General features: G+C 46.1%; 1 protein-coding gene across 7 annotated transcripts in view; it reads left to right on the top strand.

The window, feature by feature from the left end:
* Skap1 (src family associated phosphoprotein 1) overlaps nucleotides 1–20,419 on the top strand; it is a 295,053-nt gene extending 274,634 nt beyond the window's left edge. For 4 of the 7 annotated variants that reach the window (XM_006534508.3, XM_017314838.1, XM_017314839.1 and 1 more), the window contains one exon: nucleotides 19,419–19,771. In XM_006534508.3, the coding sequence (XP_006534571.1) occupies nucleotides 19,419–19,538 (120 nt within the window). In that variant the 3' untranslated portion in view covers nucleotides 19,539–19,771. Of the gene's footprint in view, nucleotides 1–14,827; nucleotides 14,937–19,418 lie in introns of all 7 variants that reach the window. The other 3 variants (NM_001033186.3, NM_001177899.1, NM_001177898.1) reach the window with 2 other exon arrangements.
* Nucleotides 20,420–26,508: the final 6,089 nt, after the last annotated feature.

The following is a 26,508-nucleotide window of genomic DNA, read 5'->3' on the forward strand; positions in this document are numbered from 1 at the left end:
GAGTCAGCTACATGTCTAATAGACAGAGATTTAGTAATAAACTCCTCGCTAATCTGCTAGAGAGGCTAGATGACATCTCAGTGATGTGCCCTATTTAAAAGGAGTCGCGAAAGCTTTGTTTCTGTGTAATTACGTTCTCAGAAGGAACCCAGCCTCCCTCAGCCTCTCCTGCTAGGGTTTCTCCAGATCGGATGGTTTCAGCACTCCAACCAAACTTGCAAAATACTGAAGCACATTATAGTCTCGTAGCAAACATACAGAGCAGTAATTTCTGTCGAAGTTGGAAGATTCATTATGGGAAGTCAGGGGCAACCGTGAGAATACAGAAAGCGAGAAGCTGCTGACATCCACGGACAGAAGATATTTAATACTAATTAAAAGATTGTATTGATTCTCAGACCAATAATAGATGATGTCTTCAGAAAACTTGCTATTTTAAATTTTTTAATGTGACAAGACATATTAATGACAATTAAATCCTCAAGATTTGAGCAAAAAAAAATCCTTTTGCCCTACTATATTTTGAGTGAGATTCTGAACTGATAAATGAGAAAACTCCAAACTTTTCTCATAATTTACCAATTAAGCAATGTTTAAACTATAACAAATTGGTGATATTAAATTATATCTCCAGTTCATTTAGGGGATGGTGACATACTTAAATTAAATTTTTTTTTTTTTAGAGATGCCCTTTTTTTTTTTTTTTTTTTTTTTTTTTTTTTGCATAAAGGCACAAGAGTTTCTCTGTCCTTACTAATACACTATGTTTGAGAGGAGTTCCAAATCCAGAAACTTCCATGGAGCTTTTATGCACTTTTCAATTTCTTTTTCAAGAAAATGAAACCAAATAGGTTCCTAACCATTCAACAAAGGAGAAGACTCTCCTGGCAGCTCAAGACTGCAGCCCATCGGGACAACTGTTAAAAGCCAGGACTCTACTGCAAAGATAAACATAATACCAGCAATTAATATTCAGTGTTTCACATTCCAGTCGAGAGGGTGTGTTTTTCTTTGTGATGTGGCTCATAAGCTGAGGGTGTCGGGAGCCAGATTCCTCTCGTGCATGAGGATTAAGGGGGGAAAAAAATAGCAACAACAATCCTTCCCCCATCTGTAAATGAATGAACATCTTGATTTTATAGCTATTTGCTTTGTAAAACTGAGAACTGAAACAAAAATTACTGGATGCCTAAGTAACACTTTAATTCGGAATTCATTTACGCAGTAGCTATGGAGTTGTCACAAACCATAATGCAGTATTTAATTAAAATAACAGAAGTGCATCTAGATATGTCCTGGGGTAGCTATCACCAAATGATAGTCTGTGCCATCAGTATTTTGTTTATGAAATGGCAGATTCTAAGGTGCAGCGAGGCTGAGGCGAGAGCATAAACATTTTAAACTTGCATTTTTAGAAAGGTTCTTTTTTTTTTTTCCTGCTGCATCATTAATTTTTTCTTCTTCTGTGGTGTGTGTGTGGTGTGTGTGTGGTGTGTGTGTGTGTGTGTGTGTGTGTGTGTGTGTGTGTGTGTGTGTGTGTGTGTGTGTGTGTGTGTAGTGTGGTGGGAATGACTTCTGGGATTGTTTTGCTGTGGATAAAGATCTCTCTTTCTAACTCTTGCTTTTCAACTATTGACCTCCCAAGCCTCCAAGGCTGTGAAATCCTGTCTGTTGTCATGGAAAGGCGCATGAGGTTCACAGGAGTCACAGCAAGCGTGGGACATCTCAGGCAGAACTTGGACGTGGATTCCGGGAGGGTAGGCTCACTGCGCCGGTTCCCACCGTCTTCCTTACACCTTTTCCATCCATAAAATGTTCTCATGCCTGCCTGTTCTACCCTGTGGATGCTCACCACGGTTGCCTTCCCTTTTCATAAACGCATAGCATCTATCTTGCACGCACCCACCATCTATCTCCACGCTCACATCAGCTGTCCCCTCCACCTCCTTGTCTGCAGAATTATGTTCAGCAAAGTCCCGATTTATAGGAAATAAATAATGAAAATGGAAGGGACTGGGAAAGATAATCGAAACATTCAAATTGTTATTTTTCACTGCACTTTACACAAGCAGAGCATCTGTAAACACCTAGAGAAGGTGTCGTCTGGTCCCTAAAAAGCTATGCCTCCAGAATACCCTGACCAAGTCCGTCTCTGTCGGCATTGCTTCATCTCTGCTCCAACTCTCCTGCTCTTGGAGGCTCCCACCATCTGACCTTTTTAAAATGGTAATTCATACCCCGCTATTGTTGTCTTTCTATCTGATTCTTATTTATCCTGCGTATAATGGCGTGTTTGTCACCACTTACGCTCTGTAAGATAATTCTAAAGACAAACATAGCAGTCACCTTCTTAAAGAAAGAAAGAAAAAAAGTCCTTGTGGTGGCAGTATGAAGGTGTTCTGAGAATGGTCTCACAGCCCAGTCCTACAGCTAGGGTCTCCTGGAAGGAGGATTTCTTCTACACTTGTAATTATTTTAGCCCCTTTCACAGGTCACATAAAAAGTTAATTTCAATCGCTGCTAATTTCCGTCCAACAAGAGCACGGTACTTTAAACCACCCAAAATAATTGGATTCAAAACAAATTTAGGAAATTGAGTGTGTTAGAAAGCAAATAAAAATATCCTTTTGGTAGGGAGGCGGGGTGAAAGTAGTAAAAATGGCCTTTTTCCCCCTCTCTCCCTTCTTTCCCCTTCGCAACTTTGCCATTAAAGTTGCACCTACAGCTAGAAGTTTGTCCGTGAAAAATGGTCATTTTGTTTCTCTGCTCAAAGAATGTTATTAAAATGCTAATTTAAAAGAAAAAGGAGTTAAATATCTAGCGATGGTGCATTCTAATTGCAGCCATAATGAGCTCTCTAAATGTGCATGCCCCTGACACACACCAAGCATAAACAGCAGTAAACAGATCATTAGTACCCGCGTTCATTTATTCTGGCGACCTTACCATGACCCCACCGAGGGTAGGGTGAAAAGCAGGTGGATCTGGCTGTGACACCCCCTAGAGGGATCCAGGAAATGAAGCTATAAGCTGTTGTCATGGAAACGCCTATGTGTGCAGATGATGTAACACACCGACAGGCTGTAGGGCCCCCGCAACTGGGACGTTCGCCTTTCCCTCGCCGGAACAATCTTGAGGATTAAATTATTCATTTCTTTAATTCACAAAGCAAAAGGAATCCTAATTTTCTTGGTGATGTGCAACTCTCTCCCATTCATCTAGGGTCTAAAACACAGCGACTTGTCCCCTCTTTCACCGAACCCACATTCTAGTCCCAAATAGCTGAATTTGGCGAAATCAAGTGTGGAAATGCAGCAGGAATCCAACACTCAGTATCTGCACTACAAGGAAAGAAAACCTATGGGTTTCTGCCCAAATTTAAAATGTAAAGTGTCCTTTCCTGATTAGGGCACCTTGGGCAGGGATTAAATGTATACTGCTTTGTTTGTTGCAAAGCAGCAGAGTTAGCCCTGAGAACTACCAAGCCCAAATTCAATGCCATGAGAACGGAGAGCCACAGCCCCTAATGAGCACCTCACCCTAGCAAGGTGCAAAACAGAGATGAGAAACAAGCAGCTGCTCACCCCTCCCACGCTCAATTGAGAGAATGGAGATTAATAAATATAATTCTTTGGAGAATGATTCCACTCTGTCCTACCCTGTTTTGTACCAAACAACCTCAATAACCTTACAGCAACAATAGAATAACTTTTCTTCTTCTTCTTCTTCTTTTTTTTTTTTTTTTTTTTTTTTAAGGAAGCAGAAAAGACGATCTCTGGAAATTATTTTAAAATAAAAAATCTCCCAGCCTGTGCCTCCCTCCCGACCCCCCTCCCCATTGCACTTTAGATGAACCTGTGATATTGTAGCAATGGCCCTTGAAGTGCAGTGGGGAAGTGATTTAGGAGAATATTAAAGGCAATGTGGAGATTCAAGGCGCCTCTCTCAGGGAGATCTGGAGAAATACGCAGCACAGATGGGCCGAGCAGATTAAACATTTCCGTCACATTGTTTCCAAATTGTGTTGCGGTGCCTGAGGCTGGTACTGCGGTCAGAGCAAAACAGAGTGGCGGAGCTGCGAGCTGCACAGTTTATGGAATACATATTAATATGCCCGTCTCACATGGTATCACAATTCTATCAGCTCTGAAATGGGGCTGCCTCTATTGTTCCTGAATTCTGCACCGGGCACCTTGTTTCCTCCCGTCTGTAAATGTTTACCTTGCCTTTCCCCTCTCTCTGGTAGGTGAAGTGTAAGTTGTCTGCTCCATTCCTGGCTCTCTTTACAAACCTGCTTCTCTTTACCCCTCCCTCCATGATTTCTCTGTGGCCTCTGCTTGCACTGCACACAGTTTTTCACACACATTTCCATCACCAAGAGCATCTGGTGTGCACAGATCCTACACACCTCCCTGGCCTTGGCTGCGAGGTCATGTGTTCATTCACACCCTCTTCAGGACATTCAGGCTGTATCCTCCCTCTCGCTCAAGTGCTCCCAGGTCCTCCGTGTGGATCACACGGTCTCCTCAGAGCACTCTGTTCTTAAGCTGGCCTGGGCTTTGTAGACTTGTCCTTGTGAACCCCCAACAGCTTTTGCTGACCCACCTTCCAATGTGCGCTCTCTCTCTCTCTCTCTCTCTCTCTCTCTCTCTCTCTCTCTCTCTCTCCCTTTTAATAACACCTATCTCCTCAGACAAGCAGGTCCATCAATCATCAGGATAGCAAGTTCCCTGAAACGTAACAATAAATAAAACTGGCTCAATTGGAGCAAATTTAATGACTCATTTGTGTTATGATCTATAGACCAAAATTCTGAATAATGGAAAAAGAGAAAATGATTGCCAAGAACCTTAAGCACAGTGTAAAATAGCCTGGAGAGGCCGCCAAATGACTCAAGGTTTTAGCTAAGCGCTGGGCTCCCATCCTTTCCAGTGTCACAAAACCACCAGCTAACCAGCCAACCATTTCCTTATCCCTTCAGGAAAAATCTCCTCACAGAATGGTTTGTGCTGAAAAATGGGTATGTCCGTCTTTGGTAAACAATTCTTCCTAGCTTTCTGCTTCCTGCAGATGGGAACTTGCTGAGCTAAACCCCCCAAGTTCTCTTAAAGCTTAGGCTATCTCAAAGAAAATTCCCAAAGCTGAATTTTAGGAGTTCAGAATTTGTAGGCCAATCCAGAAGGGGTGTGTGTGTGTGTGTGTGTGTGTGTGTGTGTGTGTGTGTGTGTGTGTTGATCTTGGACTATACAATCTACTCTGCTTAGGAATTCAAATTTCACATCTTTACTAATGATAATATATGGTAAATGATCTCTATTAGGAGAAATAAGCAATCATAAACCAATACTTCCACGATTGATTGGATTTTCCCATACATATATCAGGCACTTATTGATCTTTTGTGTCCAAGCCTGATTGATTGTTTTCTTCAAGAGGGAGCCTCTCACTTACAACACTAACACAGTGAACTTTGATGGTTAAGAGAATAGAAGTCTCAAGTGTTTCAGGGCCTCTTGTTGCACAGAAGCTTAGAGGCCACTTTGATGTGAAAAAGGAACTCACCCAAGGCCTCCATAACAGAGCCTTCTCAATGGAGCTAAGCCCGTCAGAGGCTTGTGCCAAAAGCCACTGAAATCTATGAAAGCCTTTGAAGTCAAAGTGTAAATGCTGGTCCCTATGACAGGCAAATATGGTCAGGAAGGGAGAGGATACAGGCAGGATTCAGGAAAGGACCCACACCTAGAAAACCCCAGCAAGTGAGGAACAAGGATTCTTGGTTGTTGTTGTTGTTAATTATATTTTGTTCAGTAAAGTTAGTAGAGTCAATAATAGGACAAAGTCCAGACCTAGGCCATGAAATCCACTGTCTTTTCCTCTAGGGTGCTCGTCTGTAAACTGGGGAGGATTCATAAACCCTTTGAGGATCTAATGAAGACTCCGGGCATGGGACCCACGTATACTTCCACCCAAAATGTAATGCCAATTTCGAGAATTCAGAAAAAGTCTTTCCCATCCCTCCATAGACAGGTTAAGGGTTGACAGATTCCAGTGTAAGACTTGAAGCCTTAAGAGGCTGTGAGCTCCTTCTGTTGGAACAGCCTAGGATTCACTGAGCCTAGAAATTGAATTCTCATCCCAAGACAGGATGGTCATTCCAGGTCATGTCTGTGCTACTCCAGGGGAGCCATGGAAGAGCTTATACAAATAGGAACCAGCAGGGAGGAGAGAAATTAAAATGTAGCAATCATGGAGTAGGGGTATTTAATCTCTTTTAAGGCTTATGATAGGCGCCTGCTGGTTTTCTCCCTGATGTCCCCTGACACCTACTGACAGGGTATTTACAGCACCACACAGAGGCTCAAGGCCCTGTGACAGGAGGAACACTGAGGAGGCCTATCATAGTCTTGAAACCATAAACAGCAATAGGAAGACACTGGAGGCAGAGTCAAGCTGTGTGACATGCCTGTTGTTGATGACCATACTGCTTTTTGTTTATAGGATCGGCTGTTCTTTTTATGGCAGGTCTGGTGGGTTGGTTTTGTTGTTGTTTTGGGTTTTTTTGGCTTTGTTTTTTCTTGTTGATTGTGATCAGCAGCATACATCCCTTTAGGGCTGTGTGCCATCCCCCATAAACACTTCTGATTGTGGGTGACAGTGAGCACTGTGTGCAACTCAGGTTCATCCAACCTGCCATTCACCCAAGCCAATCGTCCCTCTGTCCTGATCATGGAGACCAAACACCAACTTTCATTTTCAAAACCTCTTCGCTGGGAGTGGAAGGGGTTCAGGGAGATCTGACAAGGTTCAAGTTGAGAGAAACAGATGTTTCATCAAAAGTGGAAAAAAGCAACATGCCATATTTATTTCTTCCAGATGAGATGTGATGTGAAGCAGAACATGTGAGGAGTTTTGTTGTGGGGTCTTGGTTTGTTTGTTTGGGTTTGGGTTTTTTTTTTAATCTAGAACTTATTCAAGTAATAATTCGGTACCATTAAGACCATTAAACCCAGCACTGGGGAGGCAAAAGCAGGCAGATTTCTGGGTTCGAGACCAGCCTGGTCTACAGAGAGAGTTCCTGAACAGCCAGGACTACACAGAGAAACCTTGTCTCGAAAACAAACAAACAAACAAAAACAAACAACAACAAAAAGACCATTAAAGTCTCACCTTTAGCCTTCATAGTATACAGAGTCATGGAGTGGAGAACATGTGTAGTTTGGATGCCCCAGTGATATATACAATGATATGTATAGGTATGTGTCCCCAGTTTGAAGGTAGAGACACTTCTGCGTTGAAGAAGTCTGTACATCTCCTGGGAGCCTCAAAGCACTCTTCCCAATTTTTTTCCAAACAGCTGGGCCAAGAGAAGTTCAGATTTTATGGGGAAAACATTGATCCCAGAAATTCAGTTCAGTTCGATCCTAAAAACTAAAACCCAAGAATCAGCAACTTAATAAAAAAAGCAGTAAATTAGCACCTCTAGACAGTAGAAGAGTTCATTCAGAGCTTGGGTCTGCCTGGCTGAGCCAGTATTCTCTCCATTTTAATAGTTTAATAAAAATTAGCATAATTAACGAACATCTGTATGATCCAGAGTGGTGCAATTTGGCACTTGGAAACGAGGGCTTAAACATGATTGCTGTGAGTTTAATGTTGTTTTAATTCTTTTTGGCACTGTGCAGTGAAATAAACGTTTGGTGGTGATAGTTCTCGGCCGGATCTCATTTGCATTTTTCTCCCCTTGATTATGAGCAATTGTGGACTCCCCAGCAATTCATCAAAGTAGAAATTATTTTAAAATACCTCGTGGTGTTCAGACTGGGCTGGAGCAATGCATGGGGGGTGGTAGTGGGAGAGAAGGCTCGAAATTTCCATTCATGCTTTAAACCGCAGCCCTGCAGCCCTTTCTTCGGTATCCAGCCAGGGGATGAAATCTGGAAAAGACAGTCGGATCCCAGGACCTGTAGGTGCTTTGATTAAGCTCCCAGGCTTCCACAGCATGACACATATGGTCTCTGAGACTCTGCTCTCCTCTTCACTCTTCTGCCGGCTCTTTTGTTTTGAAGGGCAGAGAGCTGCTCTCAACTCGTTTCTGGTCTCACCACTGTGCTGAGCCCACTCCATCTGTGGTCGGCAGGTCAGCGCTCCCCTCGAGCAAGAGCAACCTGACTGGGAGCCTGGCCTTGGCAGGTGCCCTGCTGAGTCTCATCTGCTTCCAGTGTGCACCCTCTATGAGTTGACAGAGAGTACATCTCCAAGGCTTGGTCCCTCCTCCTGGCATCACAGCCAAAGGAGTCTGCAAAGTGTGAGTCAAAAGTCAAGGGTCATCTCAGCTAATCCCCGTAGGGCCAGTGCTTTATGGGAAGCCCTGCAACCTCACGGACACAAAAGCTTGACTTGAGGGAGTTAACTTTGGTCAGAAGACAGTCCGCCTCACCCTCTCTCTGCCTTTGAGAAAGCAAAGGAGCTGAGGCTAGTTCTTATGAGTTGTTGTGAGAGAGGAAGTCAGAGAGTCACAGCAAAGCCACGCAGATGTAGACATTCCTGTGGCTTGGCAAACATGGGGCAGCTCTAGGAGCAAACCTAAGACAGGAAGGATGAAGATGCAGTTCAGACTGAAAAACAAGCTAAAGGCAGAAACTGGGCTGACTTCAGCATGGGAAAATGAACCATGATGTCACTTGCATTGAGCTGTACTTTGAAATGTCCTGTCAGACACAGACTGAGGTAGCCTGAGTGAGTGTCATATGCAGACACACTAAAGAGGGAGGTGGCCTGGTGGGGGGAAGAAATGAGGAATAGTGCAAAGAGTGATGGACAGAAGCATTCAGTTATATAAGACGATGTTGTTGTTGTTTGGGGTTTTTTTTCTTTTTGCCTGTGTAAGTGGGTGTGTAAATTTTCACATGGGTATATACAGGTGCACATGCATGTGTGTATGTGTGCATATATGTAAAGGCCTGAAGTAGATATTAAGTGTCTTTCTTCTTCTGTGTGTTTGTTTTTTGGGTTGGTTCGGTTTGGTTTGTTTCTTTGTATTTTGAGCAGAGTCTCTCTGTATAGCCCTGGCTGTGTTCCACCAGTCTGGCCTTGAACTCACAGAGCTCCATCTGCCTCTGTTTCCCGAGTGCTAGGACTAAAGGTGTGGACCACCACAACCGGCTCTGGGTATCTTTCTTGATTGATTTCTATGTTACGCATTGAGGCAGGGCCTCCCTTGAGCCCAGAGCATCTAGCTGGCCTTCTGCTTCTGCTTCCCGTGTGCTGGGATTACCAGCAGCTGCTGTGCCCACCTGGCATTTATATGGACGCTGAAGATTGGAACTCAGGTCTTCATATTTGAAAGAGAGGCACTTCAGCTATTGAGCAGCTTTCCTATCCTCTACCGCGTTTGCGTTGGGTGTGATCATGTGTATACGTGTTTTGATTTGGGGAGGGGGTGGTTTTAGGTTTCTTTTGTTGGTGGTAGTTTGGCTTTTGATTTTGTTTGTTTGTTTGTTTTTGAGACAGTGTTTCACTTTGTAACCCAGGATGGTCTTGAATTCATAGCAATCTTTACTTCAGCCTCTACAATGCTGGGATGACAGGTATGAGCTATCACGCTCAGCTCCTTTTAGGACCTTTTAAAGTTCAGTCTTGGGGCTGGATAGATGGCTAAGCATTGGCATGGTTGAGAGTATCTGCTATTCTTACAGAGAATCCAAGTTTGGTTCCCAGTACCCACATGTGGCAGCTGACAACTGCTTATAACTCCCGTTCCAAGGGATTCAACACCCTCTTCTGGCACATGTGCATAGATAAATACATATGTAGATAGAATGATAGCTAGATAATAGATGGATAGATAGATGGATGGATGGATAGATAGATAGATAGATAGATAGATAGATAGATAGATAGATAAGTTGATATGATGTGATATGATTTATATGATATCACAGTCTTAGTAAGTTCTGGGCTAACTTGAGCTAATAAGTGAGAGAGGCTCTGCTCCAAAAGGGAAACAAGTCCTTAAAGGATTAGTTCAGTAGTCACTCACTGTCTCATGACTGTGGCATCTGAGACTTAGCAGGTAGGAAGCCATTTGGGGCCACTGTCTCCAAATGCAGCTGGTCTCTTCCTGCCACAACCTGTTCAGTCACTGGGGAAGTATGTAGGAGTTGGTTTAGATGCAGTCTGTTCAGTTGAGAGTGCAAATTCTTACTGCCCTGACATTTCTCCGTGGCCTCACTTAAAATGCATTTCTCAGACCCACTCTGTGCTTCCTGCTAAGAGCTCAACAAACAAAACCAAGAAGGGCCAGCCAGCGTTTAAAAAACGTGCCTGTCCTAGTTAGCATTAACTGTGAACTTGACATAGTCTACAATCATTTGGGGGTGGGGGGAGTCTGGATTTAATAATTTTTTATCGCATTGTTCTGTGGTCATATCTATGACAGATTGTCTTCACAGACTTTTTTTTTTTTATATATGCTTTGCCTGCATATATGTCTATGTACCATCCTGGGTACCTGGTGCATGCGGAGGTCAGAAGGGGGAATTGGATCTCCTGGAACTGGGGTTATGGACAGTCATGAGGCACCGTGTGGATTCTAGGAATTGGACCTAGGTCCTCTGGAAGAGCAATCAGTGCTCTTAACCACTGAGCCACCTCTCCATCCCTGCCTTGAGGGTACCATCCATAGGCACTGGTCAAGGCATCCACAGGCTATGAGCAAGCCAATTGGTGAGCCAGCAGCAGCATTCCTCCATAGTTGCAGTTCCTATCCTGGCTTCTCTCAGTAGTATGGAAGTATAATATAAAATAAACTCTTTTCTACTTGTCTTAGTTACAATGTTATTGCTAAGAAGAGACACCATGACCAGGGCCACACTCATTTAAAATGCATTTAATCCGGGCTTGTTCGCAGTTTCAGAAGGTTAGCCCATGACCATCATGGCAAGAAGTAGACAAGCCAGGCTCTGGAGTAGTAGCAGAAAGATTTATGCCCTGAGCAGCAGGCAGCAGGCAGGGGTGGGGGTTGCGGGACTAGACATGGCATGAGCTTTTGAAAGCCTATTCCCAGTAATGTACCTTCTCCAAAACACCACACCCCCTAATCCTTCCGGGGTGCCATTCTCATTCAAACCACACCACTCCTCTAAGTTGCTTCTGGTCAGAGTGTTTTACCACAGCAACAAAACAGAAACTAGACAATATCTAAACCAGGTGTGGTGGTAAACATCTGTAGTCCTGGCACTCGAAAGGCAGAAGGATCAGGAGTTCAAGGGCAGCCTGGGCTACACAAGCTGTATAAAAAGAAAACGGAGAGGGCACTGGGCACTTCCCATCCAGCAATTAGCACTGAGCAGAAGGCAGTGTGGTGAACTCTTCTGGGAAAGCATAGGGTTTTCACAGTAGATAATAGAACGGAGCCCTCAGACACAGTCAGAGTGGCCGGAGGATGCATCTTAGAACGCGTGACTCGGGAATTGAAATCTGAAGGCTGCTTAGAAGTGAGTTCCGTGGCATGGAGACACAGAGGCTATAAAAACAGAAGGAAGGCCACATGAGAGAACCCGTAGCCTGTGTAAGCAGCCTAGGAGAATTCTGTTCTACTGAGGAGGTGGGTGACAACACCTAGCACCTCACAGGACAGAATCACAAGGAGCGTCACCCATCCTTTAAGAAGTTGGCGAGATGAAGGTGTGCCAAGGCAGAGGGTTGTGTTGCTGTCCATGGTCTGTCTGTCACTGGAGACCATGCTGAGGTCTTAGGTACATGCTGATGCCGGAGACCTCGTGGAAGTCCGTGATCCACGCTCCCACTGGTTATAAAGGGCAAGAAAGCTACTTTTGTAGCGGTAACTGCAAAATGATGGCTTCAGACTCACAGTTGAAAAAAGTCATAGAAGGCTTTTATATTAACCCCTACCTCCCTCTATGTCTTCCTCCCCTCCCAAAAAGTGATGGTCTAGACAGGAAGCCGGAGAAAAGTCTTAAAAATTGGGATAAGGAAGTTGAGGTGTTGTTCTCCACAATTGAGGTCCTTGGCAGGGATGCAGGTGGAGGGGGACGCAGTTTTCTTTAAGGGGCTGGCCAAGTATGGAAAACACAATTGGACTTGTGTTTGCGAGGGGCGGGGAAATTGAAGTTTTTTCTTGGGGGGGGGGGGGGAGAGTGGATCACAAGGGTGGGAGGCTGATCTAGATGGACTGGGAAGTGAGTGTGACGGAGATACATTATGTGAAATTTCCAAATAATTAATAAAAATATTGTTTGAAAAAAAATCAAGAGCCAGGCATTGTGATACACTGCCTTTCATCCCAGCACACAGGAGGCAGTGGCCGGTGGATCTCTGTGAGTTCAAGACCAGCCGAGTCTACAGAGTAAGTTCAAGTACACCAAGAGCTACCCTGTGACAAAAACAAAAAAGTTGTCAAGAGGCAATGAGAACACACACACACAGAGGTTCCCACAGAGTAGCAGCGTTCTCAGTGCAATTATAAATCCTGGTGCAGGATGAAGAGTAGGTGAGGAAGACAGGGGGTGCAGGCACAGAGAACAACTGTGGAATGTTTCCGTATCCCCCGTGCGAGCATAACGTGACTCTAGGGTATTAGCAATAGAGAAGTGGGCAGATTTTCAGTCAACTTTTAGAGAAGGAATTAACAGCACATGGGATTGATTAGAAGGAAGGGGTGACATTGGGGAGGACTTGGGTTTCTGGCCTGAATAAGCAAGGACATCTTGGCACTACTCACTGAGGTCAAGAACCAGAGGAGTGGAGCCGGGAACAGGAGCCGGGGACAGGAGCTGGGACAGGAGCTGGGACAGGAGCTGGGACAGGAGCCGGCTGATGGATTAGGTTTAGGGCTAAAGCTTCAGCAGCTTGGTGAACATGTACTTGGTGTTTTATTTTTTTTTTGTTTGTTTGGGTTTTGTTTTTGGTTTTTCGAGACGGGGTTTCTCTGTATAGCTCTGGCTGTCCTGGAACTCACTCTGTAGACCAAGCCGGCTTCGAACTCAGAAATCCGCCTGCCTCTGCCTCCCAAGTGCTAGGATTAAAGGTGTGCGCCACCAAGGCCTGGCTTGGTATTTTCCCTGTTGAGGCAAGCAGCAGAGTAACACTGGAAACAAAATGATCACCAGTTAAAAATAGGGAGCCTGATTTGAACATGTCCTCAATCCGTTCTTTTTTTTCCCCCCATCTTAAATCTCACCCACCAGCAGTGCAAAATGTGGGTCGCAGTTGAAATAAAACACCCTCAGACCTTTTCTTATTTGTTCCCTCCCTTCCGTTATTACCTTCCTTACAGGTATGCCTGCCCACACCCATGCCCCGCCCCCACCTCTTAGGACACTGTGGTCCCACTCTCATCCTCACAGCATGGAGAGGGAGATACCAGGAGAACCTGAGGCCACAGGGCTGCCAAAAGGCCAACTGAGGATTTGTTCCAGCCTATCTGACTCTGACAGCCATTACTCTGCCCCATAAACTCCCAAGAGCAAGCAGGGTTTCGAGCCGTCCTTCTGTCCCTTGAGGAAACCCAGATAGCACTCTGCACAAGGAAGACGCTTGATGGAGAGTATTGATCGGAATTATGACCCGTCACCCTGAAGCATCTTTAGTGTTTCTGGCATTTAGCTAGTGTCCAGCCTTCTCTGAAGAAGCCATAGCATTCACTTGGTTAAAGGGGAGGAGTCTAGAAAAATAGTTCAGCATCTAAGAGCACATACCGCTCTTTCAGAAGACCTGAGTTCAATTCCCAGCATCAATATCAGGTGACTCACAACCACCTTTGACACTCTCTAGGGAGATCTGACTCCTCTGCCTACCAAGGGCACCTGTACTCACATATGTCCCCAGACCCCCACGCACATGATTAAAAATAATAAAAGTCAATCTTTAAAAAATAATAAAATTATTTTTAAAAGAAGAAAAGCAAGACGTGGTACTTTATGCCTTTAAATCTGCACCGGTCTACATAGTGAGTTCTAGGCCAATCGAGGCTATATAGTAAGATCCTGTCTCAAAAAAATAAAAGAGAGAGAGAGGAAAGATTTTTAAAAAACATTTTGATGCATACCTAAAATTCTAGTCCTCAGGAGTCTGAGGCAGGAAGATCAAAAGGCCAAGGCCAACCCGGACTGCACAGTGAATCCCTACCTTTAGAAAACTATAAAGCGGTTAGGGGCTGGAGAGATGGCTCAGAGGTTCAGAGCTCTTCCAGAGGTCCTGAGTTCAATTCCCAACAACCATGTGGGAACTGAACATCTGTAATGGAATCCAGTGCCTCTTCTTGTGTGTCTGAAGGCAGCTCAGGTCGTATACATAAAATAAGTAAGTAAATCTTAGAGAGAGAGAGAGAGAGAGAGTTTGTTTTTTTTTAAAAAAAAAAGTATTTACTGTTCTTGCAGAGGATCTGAGTCTGGCCCCCAGCACCCTTGTCAGCAGCTCACAACCAACCACTTTTAACACACACACACACACACACACACACACACACACACACACACACACACACAAATAAAATGTTTAGGTTGTTAGATTCAGCAGTAGTGTCAAGTATGCTCATCACCATGCAGTGAGGATTACAGCAAAACGAACATGCTTCTTTTTGTCCTCTGGATGACTTTGTTCTATCTAGAGATGATCTTATGTTCTAGAGATGACCGTGGTCTATCTAGAGGTGATCTTATACTCTAGAGATGATCTTAGGAAGGATGTTCACAGTTCTTTCTGGCAGCCAGCAAAGAAACCAGCCACTGGCTCTCCCAGCACTGACACTGTGTAAAGTTTATAGGAGTATGTGTCCAACCACCACCATCTTCTTTTCCCTTTTCAGGAGTACAACATGTACGGCTGGTGGGTAGGAGAGCTGAACAGCGTCATTGGAATTGTTCCAAAGGACTATCTCACCACCGCCTTTGAAATGGAAGGAATATGAAGCCCAGGTATCCGTATCGGCATCCGAGAGCTGCCCTTAGTTTAGTGGAGTTTGTTGGCCATGACTTTGCTAGCTGTGTGGTCATCAATGAAGCAGCCTTTCCTTCTTCTCCAAAAATGATGTTAAGAATTCAAATGAGGCCAGGCGTGGTGATGCACTTGGGAGGCAGAGGCAGGCAAATTTCTGAGTTCGAGGCCAGCCTGGTCTACCAAGTGAGTTCCAGGACAGCCAGGGCTACACAGAGAAACCCTGTCTCAAAAAACCAAAAAATAAAAAAACAAAAATAAATTAAAAAATTAAAAAAAAAAAAGAATTCAGATGAGAGGGGGTGGGTATAAACAGTAGCATGTGTAATATTCTCAAAGACTAAAATATAATAAATAAGTTAAAGTGAAGAAGGGAATGAGAGTCAGGCAGTGGTGGCTCATGCCTTTAGTCCCAGCACTCAGGAGACAGAGGTAGGCAGATCTCTGAGTCTGAGGTCAGCCTGGTCTACAGAGTGAGTTCTAGGACATCTGGGGGTATGAAAAGAAATCCTGTCTTGGGGGGGAAAAAAAGGAAAGAAAAAAAAGAAAATGTGGGTGGGCTAGAGATGTGGCTCATGAGGGTTGGTAGACTGCATATCTGGCATGCATGACGCCTCTCTCATCCCCAGCACCACATAAAACTGGACACGCTTGTGCACACCTGTAACCCGAGCCCTGGAGGCAGAACTGGAGGGTCACAAGTCCAAGGTTATCCTCGGCTACATAGCAAATTCTAACTCAGCCTGGGCTACTTGAGACCCATGGTCAGGGAAAGAGTGTGGAATTTTGTTTCCCTAAATTTAGGGACTAGGTCACTTAGCACTGGGCTCAACTGAAGGTGACAGACCATTCAAAATAGCAATGATTTGCCCCATGAATTAATGTTGCTCCTTTATGTAAATCTAGAAGCAAACGGCCAGAGGCATTTGGGTTCTGTGTGGCTTCTCCTCGGGCCCCACTGTGTGTGGCCAGTATTTCCCAGGTGGGACATGATGGATGCTTCAGCTCTCTGCTTCCTGTGTTGCCATCCTAGTCAGTGGGAAAGATAAAGGCCTAAAGGGGGCTGGAGAGCCAGCTAGGTGTTTAAAGACATGTACTGCTCTTCCAGAGAACCTGAGTTTGATTTCCAGGACCCATCTTTAGTGTCCTAGCATGTTGGTTAGTACCCAGCAGTCTCTAAAGAAGTCATAGCATTCTGCTTGGTTTGGCAGAGAGGGAGATGGGCAGGAGAGATGGCTCAGCATCTATGAGCACTGGTTACTCTTCCAGAGGACCAGGGTTACATTCCCAGGATCCACATGGCAGCTCACAACCCCAGTTCCAGGAGATTCAATGCCCTCTTCTGGCTTCTGTGGGTACTGCACATACACGATGCACAGATGCACATACAGGTGGAACACACACACATAAAATTCATCTATTTTGGTTATTTTTTGGTTTTCTGAGACAGGGTTTCTCTGTATATCCCTGGCTGTCCTGGAACTCACTCTGTAGACCAGGCTGGCCTCAAACTCAGAAATCCGCCTGCCTCTGCCTCCCGAGTGCTGGGATCAAAGGCGTGTGCCACCACGCCCGGCAAAATTCATTTTTTTAAAGAAGTTGGAAAACAACTCAGGAAAAAGAGCCAACATTGACCTCTGGCCTCCACATGCATACACATCTGTACATGAGTACCAGCACATACATGTGCATATGCCTACACCATCATGTTCATAACACTACACACCACACCCATAGAAATTTTCAGTCTTTTATGAGAATTCCTAGGAATATAATCAAATTAACTTTTAACAGCTACTTGGGAGGCTGAGGCAGGAGGATCATGAATTCAAGGCACCCTGGGCTGCAGATCAAGACCCACAATATATAGAGACGTAACTTTTAAGTAATAAAGCATATGCATTAAGCTGCTGGGCAGTGGTGGCACACGCCTTTGATCCCAGCACTTGGAAGGCAGAGGCAGACGGATTTCTGAGTTCGAGGCCAGCCTGGTCTACAGAGTGAGTTCTAGGACAGCCAGGGCTACACAGAGAAACCCTGTCTCGGGAAAAAAAAAAAAAAAAAGTTTTATGAGCAAGAACACCATGCTTTGGTAGGTTGTTTTGGTTTGGTTTTTGCTTTGTTTTTTTTTTGTTTTTTTTGTTTGTTTTTGTTTGTTTTTTGATTGTGTGTGTGTGTGTGTGTGTGTGTGTGTGTGTGTGTGTGTGTGTCTGTATGTGTTACTGGGAATTGAATCTAGGACTTTCTACATACTAGTCAAGAGCTCTGTCACGGAGTTAGCTAGCCCCCACATGGTGTTTTAAAATAGCAGGCATGCTCAGCATGAGTGGGGTAGCAATGGGAGCCACTTTGATGGTCAGTGGATCTAGAATTTAGAATGGTAAAAGAGAGTATTCATGACTAGCTTGATGTCAGGATTTCCATCTTCCGGCTGAACAAGGGGTCAGCCTTTACTGGCAGGGCGTGGAACACCATCAGTGTGACAGTGATAGGATCGGTCCTGGAGCCTTCTCACCCAGGCCCCCCCCCTAGTCTGCAGCAGCTGAGTGAACTCAGTCAGGAACATACACAAGATAGACCTTGGCTCCCCAGTGCTCTTGTGAGATCACGGAGCCCCAGCTCGGGCCTGTCACTCCAGGTTTGACTTCACGACATCCCTAAAGAGGATGGTTTACTGGCCACGGGTGCAGAGAGGCGGGGATTCTTCTGCCAAATGTGAACAAAACACTTTCTTTCACTTTGTCATTTATTTGACATGTAGCCCTTCATTCCCTTTAAACCCGACACTTCCTCTTCTCGGAATCTATCCCATGGCTGTCCTTTGCACACGTGCCAAATGGTACAGACATGGGCAGAGGCATTTGTCTGGGAAGGGATTAGAGACAAAGTGGATGTCCAAGAGAACAGGCAAGAAACTGTAGGGCATTTGGGGATTTGAGCACTCCCCAGCTGTAAAAGCAAAGGAATGCTCTTACAAATACGTTTCAGGATAGACCGGTAAGTACAAAGATCAGCGGTGGAGGTCAAGCCAACCACAAGCCTCCTTGTAGAAAACAGGAGTGGAAGAGAGCTGTTGTTCATGGCTCATGCGTGCCTGTAATCCCGGAACGCAGGGGAACTGCCCTGGACTGTAAACCAGCCTCAGCTATGGACTGAGTAACGGGGCAGCTGGGTTCCAGAGTGAGACCTTGTCTCAAAAGACCACGCAGAGTAGATTTGCAGAGCTATTTGTCTATGCATGTATGAAATACCTCTGGAAGGAGAAAGAACAGAATCAGTCACCTCTAAGGAGAGGAAAAAAACAAACAAACACACGACTCTGAGACAGGGTAACAGGAAAGGGGTTTACTGCCATTTGTAAATCTACCTTTTAATTTTTTATTATGGGGGGTTCTGGACATGCATGTAGGTGCCAATGGAGGCCAGAAGAGGGCGTTAGATCCCCTGAACCTGGATTAGTAAATGACTGTAAGCCACCATGTGAGTGCTGGGAACCAAATTAGGTCTTCTGCAAGAGCAGGAAGTGTCTTTGACCACTGAGCCATCTCTCCAGACTTCTCTCCACCCCCGTTGTTTGTTGTTGTTGTTGTTGTTGTTGTTTTCAGGGGAAGGGTGGTTCGTTTGGGGTTTTTTGTTTGGTTGGTTGGTTTTGGTTTTTTCTTTGAAATGTGGTCTTATATATCCTAAGCTGGCTTCAGTTCCTTGCTGTGTACCTGAGGATGGCATTGAACATCTGGTCCTCCTGCCTCTCCCTCCTGAGTACTGGAGTAAGAGATGTGCACCAGAGCTGGAAAGATGGCTCAGCAGTTAAGAGCACAAGTTGCTCTTCTAGAAGTCCTGCGTTCAAATCCCAGCAACCACATGGTGGCTCACAACCATGGATAGGGGGAATCAGATGTCCTCTTCTAACATGCAGATGTATATGCAGCAGAACAAGAGGGCCGGAGAGATGGCTCAGCGGTTAAGAGCACTGACTGCTCTTCCAGAGGTCCTGAGTTCAATTCCCAGCAACCACATGGTGGCTCACAACCATCGGCAACGGGATCTGATGCCTTCCTCTGGTGTGTCTGAAGACAGCAATGGTGTACTCATATACATAAAATAAATAAATCTTAAAAAAAAAAAAAGCTGGGCGTGGTGGCACACACCTTTAATCCCAGCACTCGGGAGGCAGAGGCAGGCGGATTTCTGAGTTCGAGGCCAGCCTGGTCTACAGAGTGAGTTCCAGGACAGCCAGGCTACACAGAGAAACCCTGTCTCGAAAAAAACAAACAAAAAAACATAAACAAAACAAACAAACAAAAAAAAAGATGTGCACCACCTTACCCAGTCGGTGCCATGCTGGGGGCTGAATCCTGAGCTTCCCATGTACCAGGCAAGCACTTTAGCAACTGAGCTGCTCCCTACCCACGCTCTTATGTTCTGAGTCATAAAAAGACAATTTACGTTTTTTCATCCCTCAGGGAACATATTCTCAGACCATCAGAAACTCCCGTCCCCTACTCTGGCCATGGATCCTTCTCTTCCCTGAATGGAGCCAAGACTCTGCTGCTTCCTGTGACTTTAAGCCACTGATAAGATGAGTAGGAAGAAGACAGTTCATCAGACCTGTTTCTCAAGCAGCCAGCTTCTAGCTTCCTGCCCTCTCTGTGTCCCCACATCCATAAGCCTTTCCTACAAGCCTGCTACAAAGAAGACAGCAACGAAGGAAATCATGGGAGGAAGAGGTTACTGATGGGTTGTGGCTTGCAAAGCAGAAATAAAGTCTGGATATGTTTCCTTGCCTTGTATGGTGGGGCTGAATTCCTTTCTGACATAATATCACGGGCTGGCGAGATGGTTCCATGGGTAAGAGCACCTGCTGCCAGGCCTGATGACCTGAGTTCAGGCCCCAGGACCCACATGTTGTCCTCTGACCTCCGTGCATGTACCGTGCCACATGTATACCCACACACATGAATAAATAAAACTGAATAATAAGCAAATGTTAAGTTTTAATAGTATCAAAATGCCACTGCTAGGTATTCTTGCCATCTGCAAAGTGGGAAGGGACAGTCACAGCAAAAGTGAAAGCCCAGACAGGGAAGGGGAGATTGACTGTCTTCAGTCCCACTGATGGGACAGACATCTCTGGAACTCAGGACAGCTAGTGCCCTTCTGGTCAGTGTCTCAGACTGCCTTTGGTTGGCTACTTGGTTGTTTCTTCTGTGATGAACCTCTGAGACACAGAAGCAAGGCCTGAAAATGAGCATGCTGGAGAGCCCCTCTGTGGGCATTGTGGTCTCCAGTGATGGAATCCCAGATGGACTGAGGGCATGGGGTGGGGTCGCTCTCTAAAACAGGGAGTCCTGCTCCTTTAACAGTCACCTGCACCTAGTTCTGCACGTTGACAAGGCAACAGATCAGTGGTTGGGAACACAAACCCCAGCGCTAGACAACACGGGAATAAATCTCATTTTTCCTTGTATGATGTGTTGGCATTTAGTGCCTCCGTTTCTTCTGTGAAGAGGGGGTGTGCTTTCTCTCTTTCTCTCTCAGCAGGTCACTGGGTAATTAGGGAGATGAAGGGGTTTGTCAAGTTCTCTGTACTTGGAGAAGTCCCTGGCACGTGGTAACCGCTCAGTAAAGGCTAGCTGTTGTTGCCAGACTCTACATGAGACATTTTGCAAGACAAGCACCCCAGCAGCTATAGAAATTATATATCAAAAACTGCCTATTCGAAGCAGCCCTGCACTGGCAGGGGCCTTTCTCACCTCTGTCAGGGATATATTGTAAGCAAGTTCTCATCTCACATCACCACAGGAGAGATTCCAGGCAGCACACAGGGATGCCGGTAGATTCCAAGTTTTTCAAAGAAAAAAACAAAAACCAAACCCTTATGCTAATTACTCATTTCCAGACCCAGAGATTTAAAAAAAATTGGAAACAAGTCTGTGTATGGATAGAGAGGCAAGAAGAGTGGGACAGTTTGGGTCTAGGGGGTGTCGCTAGAGAAGTCACTATATCATCCCCTATTACCCAGGGTGCTAGAAGGAGAGAGAACCACTAGGTGGCAGTATATGAGCAGGTGAACCAGAGAGAACCAATTGCCTGCTGCTTTAGGAACCTTTGCACCAATCGCAACCCACAGGTAAGAACAATGGGTATTGTTCAGTGTTTACCACAAACACCTCCTATGCCCACCCATCCTTCCTTTGGAAACCCCCAGGGTCCCACTCTGGAAGACTAGGTGGGCGGAACATGACTGTGGGACTTTGAGTTAGACACCAGAAAAGGGGACTCCACCACCCCAGGAGAGAGGAGGGTGAAGGGGAGTTGAAAAGGCAAAGAAGACTCCATTACTCCTTGCACTGGCCCAGGCTCTTAATCTTGTGGCCGTTGCTTCCGGCATTTAAAACATAGCCCCAGTCAGGCGTTGGCAGCGCACGCCTTTAATCCCAGCACTCGGGAGGCAGAGGCAGGAGGATTTCTGAGTTCAAGGCCAGCCTGGTTTACAGAGTGAGTTCCAGGACAGCCAGGGCTACACAGAGAAACCCTGTCTCGAAAAAAAAAAAAATAAACAAAACCAAAACATAATCCCTTAGTAGGGTGATGCCTTCTGCACCTGAAGAGTAAAGAAACCATAACTTGCCTAACTGTAAATGTCTCCTGAACTTCTGTGCACCGTGCTATAGGGAGGCGACCATACTCAGACCTCTGGCCTTTCTAGCAATAAAATTTAGGAAACAGACAAGATTATCCTTAAAAGATACAAAGTCGGGCATCTTGGAAATCTGTCCTCAGCAGGGCAGAGAATACAAGCCTATCATCCCAGCACTCTGGAGGCGGAGGCAAGAGAATCATTACAAAGTCCATGCTAGTCGGCATGGTGAGTCCAGTCCTGCAGGAAAGAAAATATAGTCAGCCACTGTTCTGTCCAGGACATTTGAGGAAGGGTGACGCGGGTCTGGTGAGATGATTCTAGCCACTGGCTGAAGGGTATTTTCTGTCCTAAAGGTGACTGATTTAATCTTTGGTTTTTTTCAAGGGATAGTTGTTTCACTTTTGTGGGTTCTTTCCCCCCAGAGAAGATTTAGATTAAGGAAAAGTGGGGACATCACTCAAGAAGGGCTCCCAAGAGACAATACCCTAAAGGAGAGAGAACCTTAGGGACACAAACTCCCGAATCCGGTTGAAAACTAAACCCCACACAACAAACTACTCCCCAGTCAGCCCAAGGTCTCAGCCAAGCACCTGAGACTGCAACTGTCTAATCAGGCATCCATGTCAATGTTTCACTCTACTAACCAAATCCTCCATCTTGCCACCTGCCCCTAACTGGATAGATAACTGGGACATCTGGCCACTGAACTAGTGGCCGTACACATAGGATGGTTTCTTAGCCAGTTGTCCCAGTGCGTGAGACAGGAGAGAAACAGAAGGGAAGGAGTTTCCTCCCTTAACATCATGGTAAGAAGAAAAATCTAAGATCCTAATTTAGGAGGCAAATGTGTATCTTTTTACAGCTATTTTTGTTGTTGTTGGGCTTTGTTTGACACAGCCCAGACTGGCCTCAAGCTCACTGTGCAGCCAGGGATGACCTTAAATTGAATATCCTGCCTCTTCCACCTCCAGAGTGCTGGGATTACAGGAGGGCACCGCCATGCTCGCCCTACAGGGAATCTCTTATTCAGAATTTACCACCCTCACCAGAGAGTCTAACCTGGAGCATTTGGTCTTCATTGTTCAGGATGTTATGAAAGCACTAAATACTCTTGAAAATTAAGCGTAGCCAAACTGGACTACATAGTGTGATCCTGTCTAGAAAGGGGGCCGGGGGGGGGGGAATAACAAGAAGAAAAAAAAGATTAAGTTCTTTGCATATGAAGAACAAAACTCAGATGCCAGGGACATCAACACTTTTTGGCCAAAAAAAGAAAAAAAAATCCCATCCCAGCCTTGTGCGGTGTGTGGTGCGTCCTCCCCCACCCCAAGCTGCAAGCAGCAGTTCCGGAAGGATGAATCGCAATGTTGAGTGGTAGGAAATTTGTCAACTCCCAGAGCAGCGTCAAAAACTGGAGGCTGACTCCGGGAAAATCAGCCTCCACTCAGCTCATGGGGCAGCACAGCCCAGTGACTCAAACTTATTTCCCAGTGTGTAGATTATCACCCCTCGCTCCTCCTGCCCAGCCATTGGGTTTCCCACTGGGATTTAGAGAGATTGGGAGGGAATTTCAAACTCCCACCACCACCACCAACAACAACAAAAAAGGTTTCTCTTTTCCAAGGGATTTCAATCCTGTGCCCCAGACATAACCATCTCTGAGACTGAATCAGCAGGCTAGGTGGAGCCATCACACTAGCCCACACCTCATTCTAAGGTCTATCCCTTTTGGTACAAAATTTTTAAACACGTATAATGAAGGGAAAACATTGTTGGGGGGGGGGGGTAACAATAGGGTGGCCTTCTAGCTTCGTAACTGAAACCGTTTTCTGCTGGTTTTGAGATGGTCTCACCGAGAAACCCAGGCTGACCTCAAACTTGCAATCCTCCTGCCCCATGCTTCCCAATACCAGAATCACAGACCCTACCACCTTGCCTCATCCCCATTTTGCGACAGGATCTAGGCTGCCCGAGATGGCCTTGAACTTATAGTCCTTCTGTCTCTGCTCCCAGAATAGCTGGGTTGACACAGATATACCACCATGCCCAGCTCCAAACTAAGACACTTTTGAGAGTGAAGGAAGGTGCTGGCGTTTACTGGGACAGGTGTGCACAATAAAAATACGGCAAAATGGGCTGGGGAGCCAGGCACTAGAGAGATGACCCAGCTCTCCTGGCATGAGGCCTGGCAATGCCCTTTCCTCTGAAGTCCTTTCTCCCACAGGCCTGGCTTCTCAGCAAACTTGCCAGTGAGGCTTTTCCTTTTCCTGATGGCCGGGCTGTTCAGAGACTGCTGTCTCTGGCATGGGGCTCTGGTGGAGCTGGCCCATGGTCAGCAGTCGTATGTGTGTGTTCTGTTCCCTCCTGGGCTCCCATTACAATCCTCCACATTTCCACCTGGCCAAGTGCCACAGAAGGAAAAGAGCTCGTGGCACCAGGCAACAGTAGGGCACTTCCTGGCCTCCTGTGACCGGAGCTCGTTCCAAGAGGTTTCTAGTGCCGCTCCTCATAGGACATCTGCTTCCCACTGCACGCGCTCTCCACCTGATGGTGAGCAGCTGGCCACCATGGAACAGAACGCAGGCTAGAAACGCTTCCCTGCCACCCACTGGCCATTTGGCCTCGCTGTACTGTGAATTCTGAAGTAGCAGGCACACACCATTGCCCCCCAGAGCTGGCACCCTCTAGCTCTGGCACCTGGCACTTGGACACTTGGGTCATTTCTTCAACATCTCAAGTTGAGTGCGGCAGAGTCCTGTTTCTTTTTTTTTTTTTTTTTTTTTTTATTTATTTATTATATGTAAGTACACTGTAGCTGTCCTCAGACACTCCAGAAGAGGGCGTCAGATCTTGTTACAGATGGTTGTGAGCCACCATGTGGTTGCTGGGATTTGAACTCTGGACCTTCGGAAGAGCAGTCGGGTGCTCTTACCCACTGAGCCATCTCACCAGCCCCAGAGTCCTGTTTCTTAACCTTGGCATGCTGGGTCAGAAATTTTTGTTTTGTTGAGCCTGGTTGTATAACCCAGGCTAAAGCCATACTCCCTGTGTTGCTGAAGATGGCCTTGACCTTTTAACCCTTGCCTTGCCTCCCAGGCACAGGCCGCTGCCACCCCATTTACGCACAGCTGGGGCCTGTACCCCAGGACTTCCTACATGTCAGGCAAACACTGTACCAAGCTACAGCCCCTTGGTTTTCTTAGAAATGGGATTTCAGTCTGTAGTCCAGACTGCTCTGGGATTCAGGACATCGCCCAGGATGGCTTCATACCCACATTGATCCTCCTGCTTTAGTCTCCTAAGTGTTGGGACTGAGGGAGCCACCACATCCAGCCATAGGTCAGGAAAGTCTGTTTTGTTGAGGGCTCCAGAGGACATTCAATTGGGAAGGGTAGCATAGAAACACGAGACTGAAGCCGAAATCCTACTTCAGGGCAAGAGGCAGAGACCCGGCAGCAGTTTATGCAGCTCAAAGATTCATACTGTCCCGGATCCTTTCGAATCCCCGAGCTCTCGGAGACTGGTGCAGCACGTGACACCGGGGGGCGGGGGTTGCTGACTGCAGCCCCCTGACAGAAGAGGGGGATTTGAGACAGGCTTGTTGTCCCGAGGTTGTCATTTTTCCTGGTCTTCACTGTCACTGTTAGTTTAGAGGAAAGTTCTCTCATACAAAGTGACTCCCAGGAGCTCTGTCAAGAACCAAAACACAAAACAAAGAAACAAAACAAACAAAAACAAAACACCACAACCAAAAGCCACCACCCTCTCAGGAGGCTCAGAGACAGGATGAGGGTCTGGTGCCTTTGTTGTGTGTGCTGTGCAGGCCACACAGGAGGGCCAGCGCCTGCCGCAATGCCAGCCAGAGCCCTGTCGACGCTGCCTCCTCTGGGCACGGAAGCTGAGGCACCTGGAAGGGTTATTAGCAGGATTGGAACTCATCTCTCTGCTGGGACTGGATCATAATTACAGTAATTTTCTAACAGAGCTCGGCAGTAGGACTGTTTAATCAGCATCGACTCCCCGGTGCTCTCAGCCCTCATCGCTCAAGGAGAGGAGTGGGATGGCTCTTAAAGAGACAGTGCCCGCCTTTCAGCATTCTGAACAGATGTGCCCTAATTGGTAGAATATATCTAAGTCTTGTAGCTTACAGCGGGCAGGTTGCACTTGCCTCCAACAGACTGCCTGGGGCTCTCCCTATTCTAGGCCTTCTGCCTGAGGGCCTCAGGTCAGGCTGGCTGGTGGGCCAGGATTCTCTTACTAACATAGCCTCTAAGGGAAGAAACTCAAGCTTATTGTATTTAATGAGAGGAACCGATGTGCTGGCCCCTTTGGATTGACAGAATGAGAGAAAAGGGGGTTAAGTTAGCTAAAGGGCAGAAATGACTTGAACTTCTAGTTGGTGGTTTCCCATAATCCGAAGATCATGGAAGCTCTCTGGAGGAAAACCCCTTACCAACTTTCCAGTCACTTACCACCATGCAGTCCACCCCTGAATGCTCACTCCCTACTGTGAAGTGCTGGCATCCTAGTACCACTCACTAGACTAGGGTTTCTCTCCTTTGCTTAGGGAAGTAGAACCATCTGCCCTGAATCGGAAGGAAGCAACCTTAGTTCTCGGACTCTTGCTGGCCTTTCAAGTGGAGGCTACCTGTGGATGGAGGAACAATTGGTGGTCTGGAGAGATTTGAGGTCGCCAGCTTCCCCCTCAACATCTAGTTACAGGCTGGGCTGTCCCTCTCTCCAGACATGGATCTCTCCCATGTCAGGACTGCAGGATGGGCCAAGGCACACTTGGTCTGTGCAGCCGTTTCCAAAACATTTCCTTTAGAGAAGAGCTTGCTGGGGGGGTGGGGGTGGGGGTGGGGTGCTTTCAAACCTTTCAGGAAGTATGGTGGTAAAGCAACTAGGAA

Source organism: Mus musculus, chromosome 11 (assembly GCF_000001635.26).
Source record: "Mus musculus strain C57BL/6J chromosome 11, GRCm38.p6 C57BL/6J".
Taxonomy (NCBI): domain Eukaryota; kingdom Metazoa; phylum Chordata; class Mammalia; order Rodentia; family Muridae; genus Mus; species Mus musculus.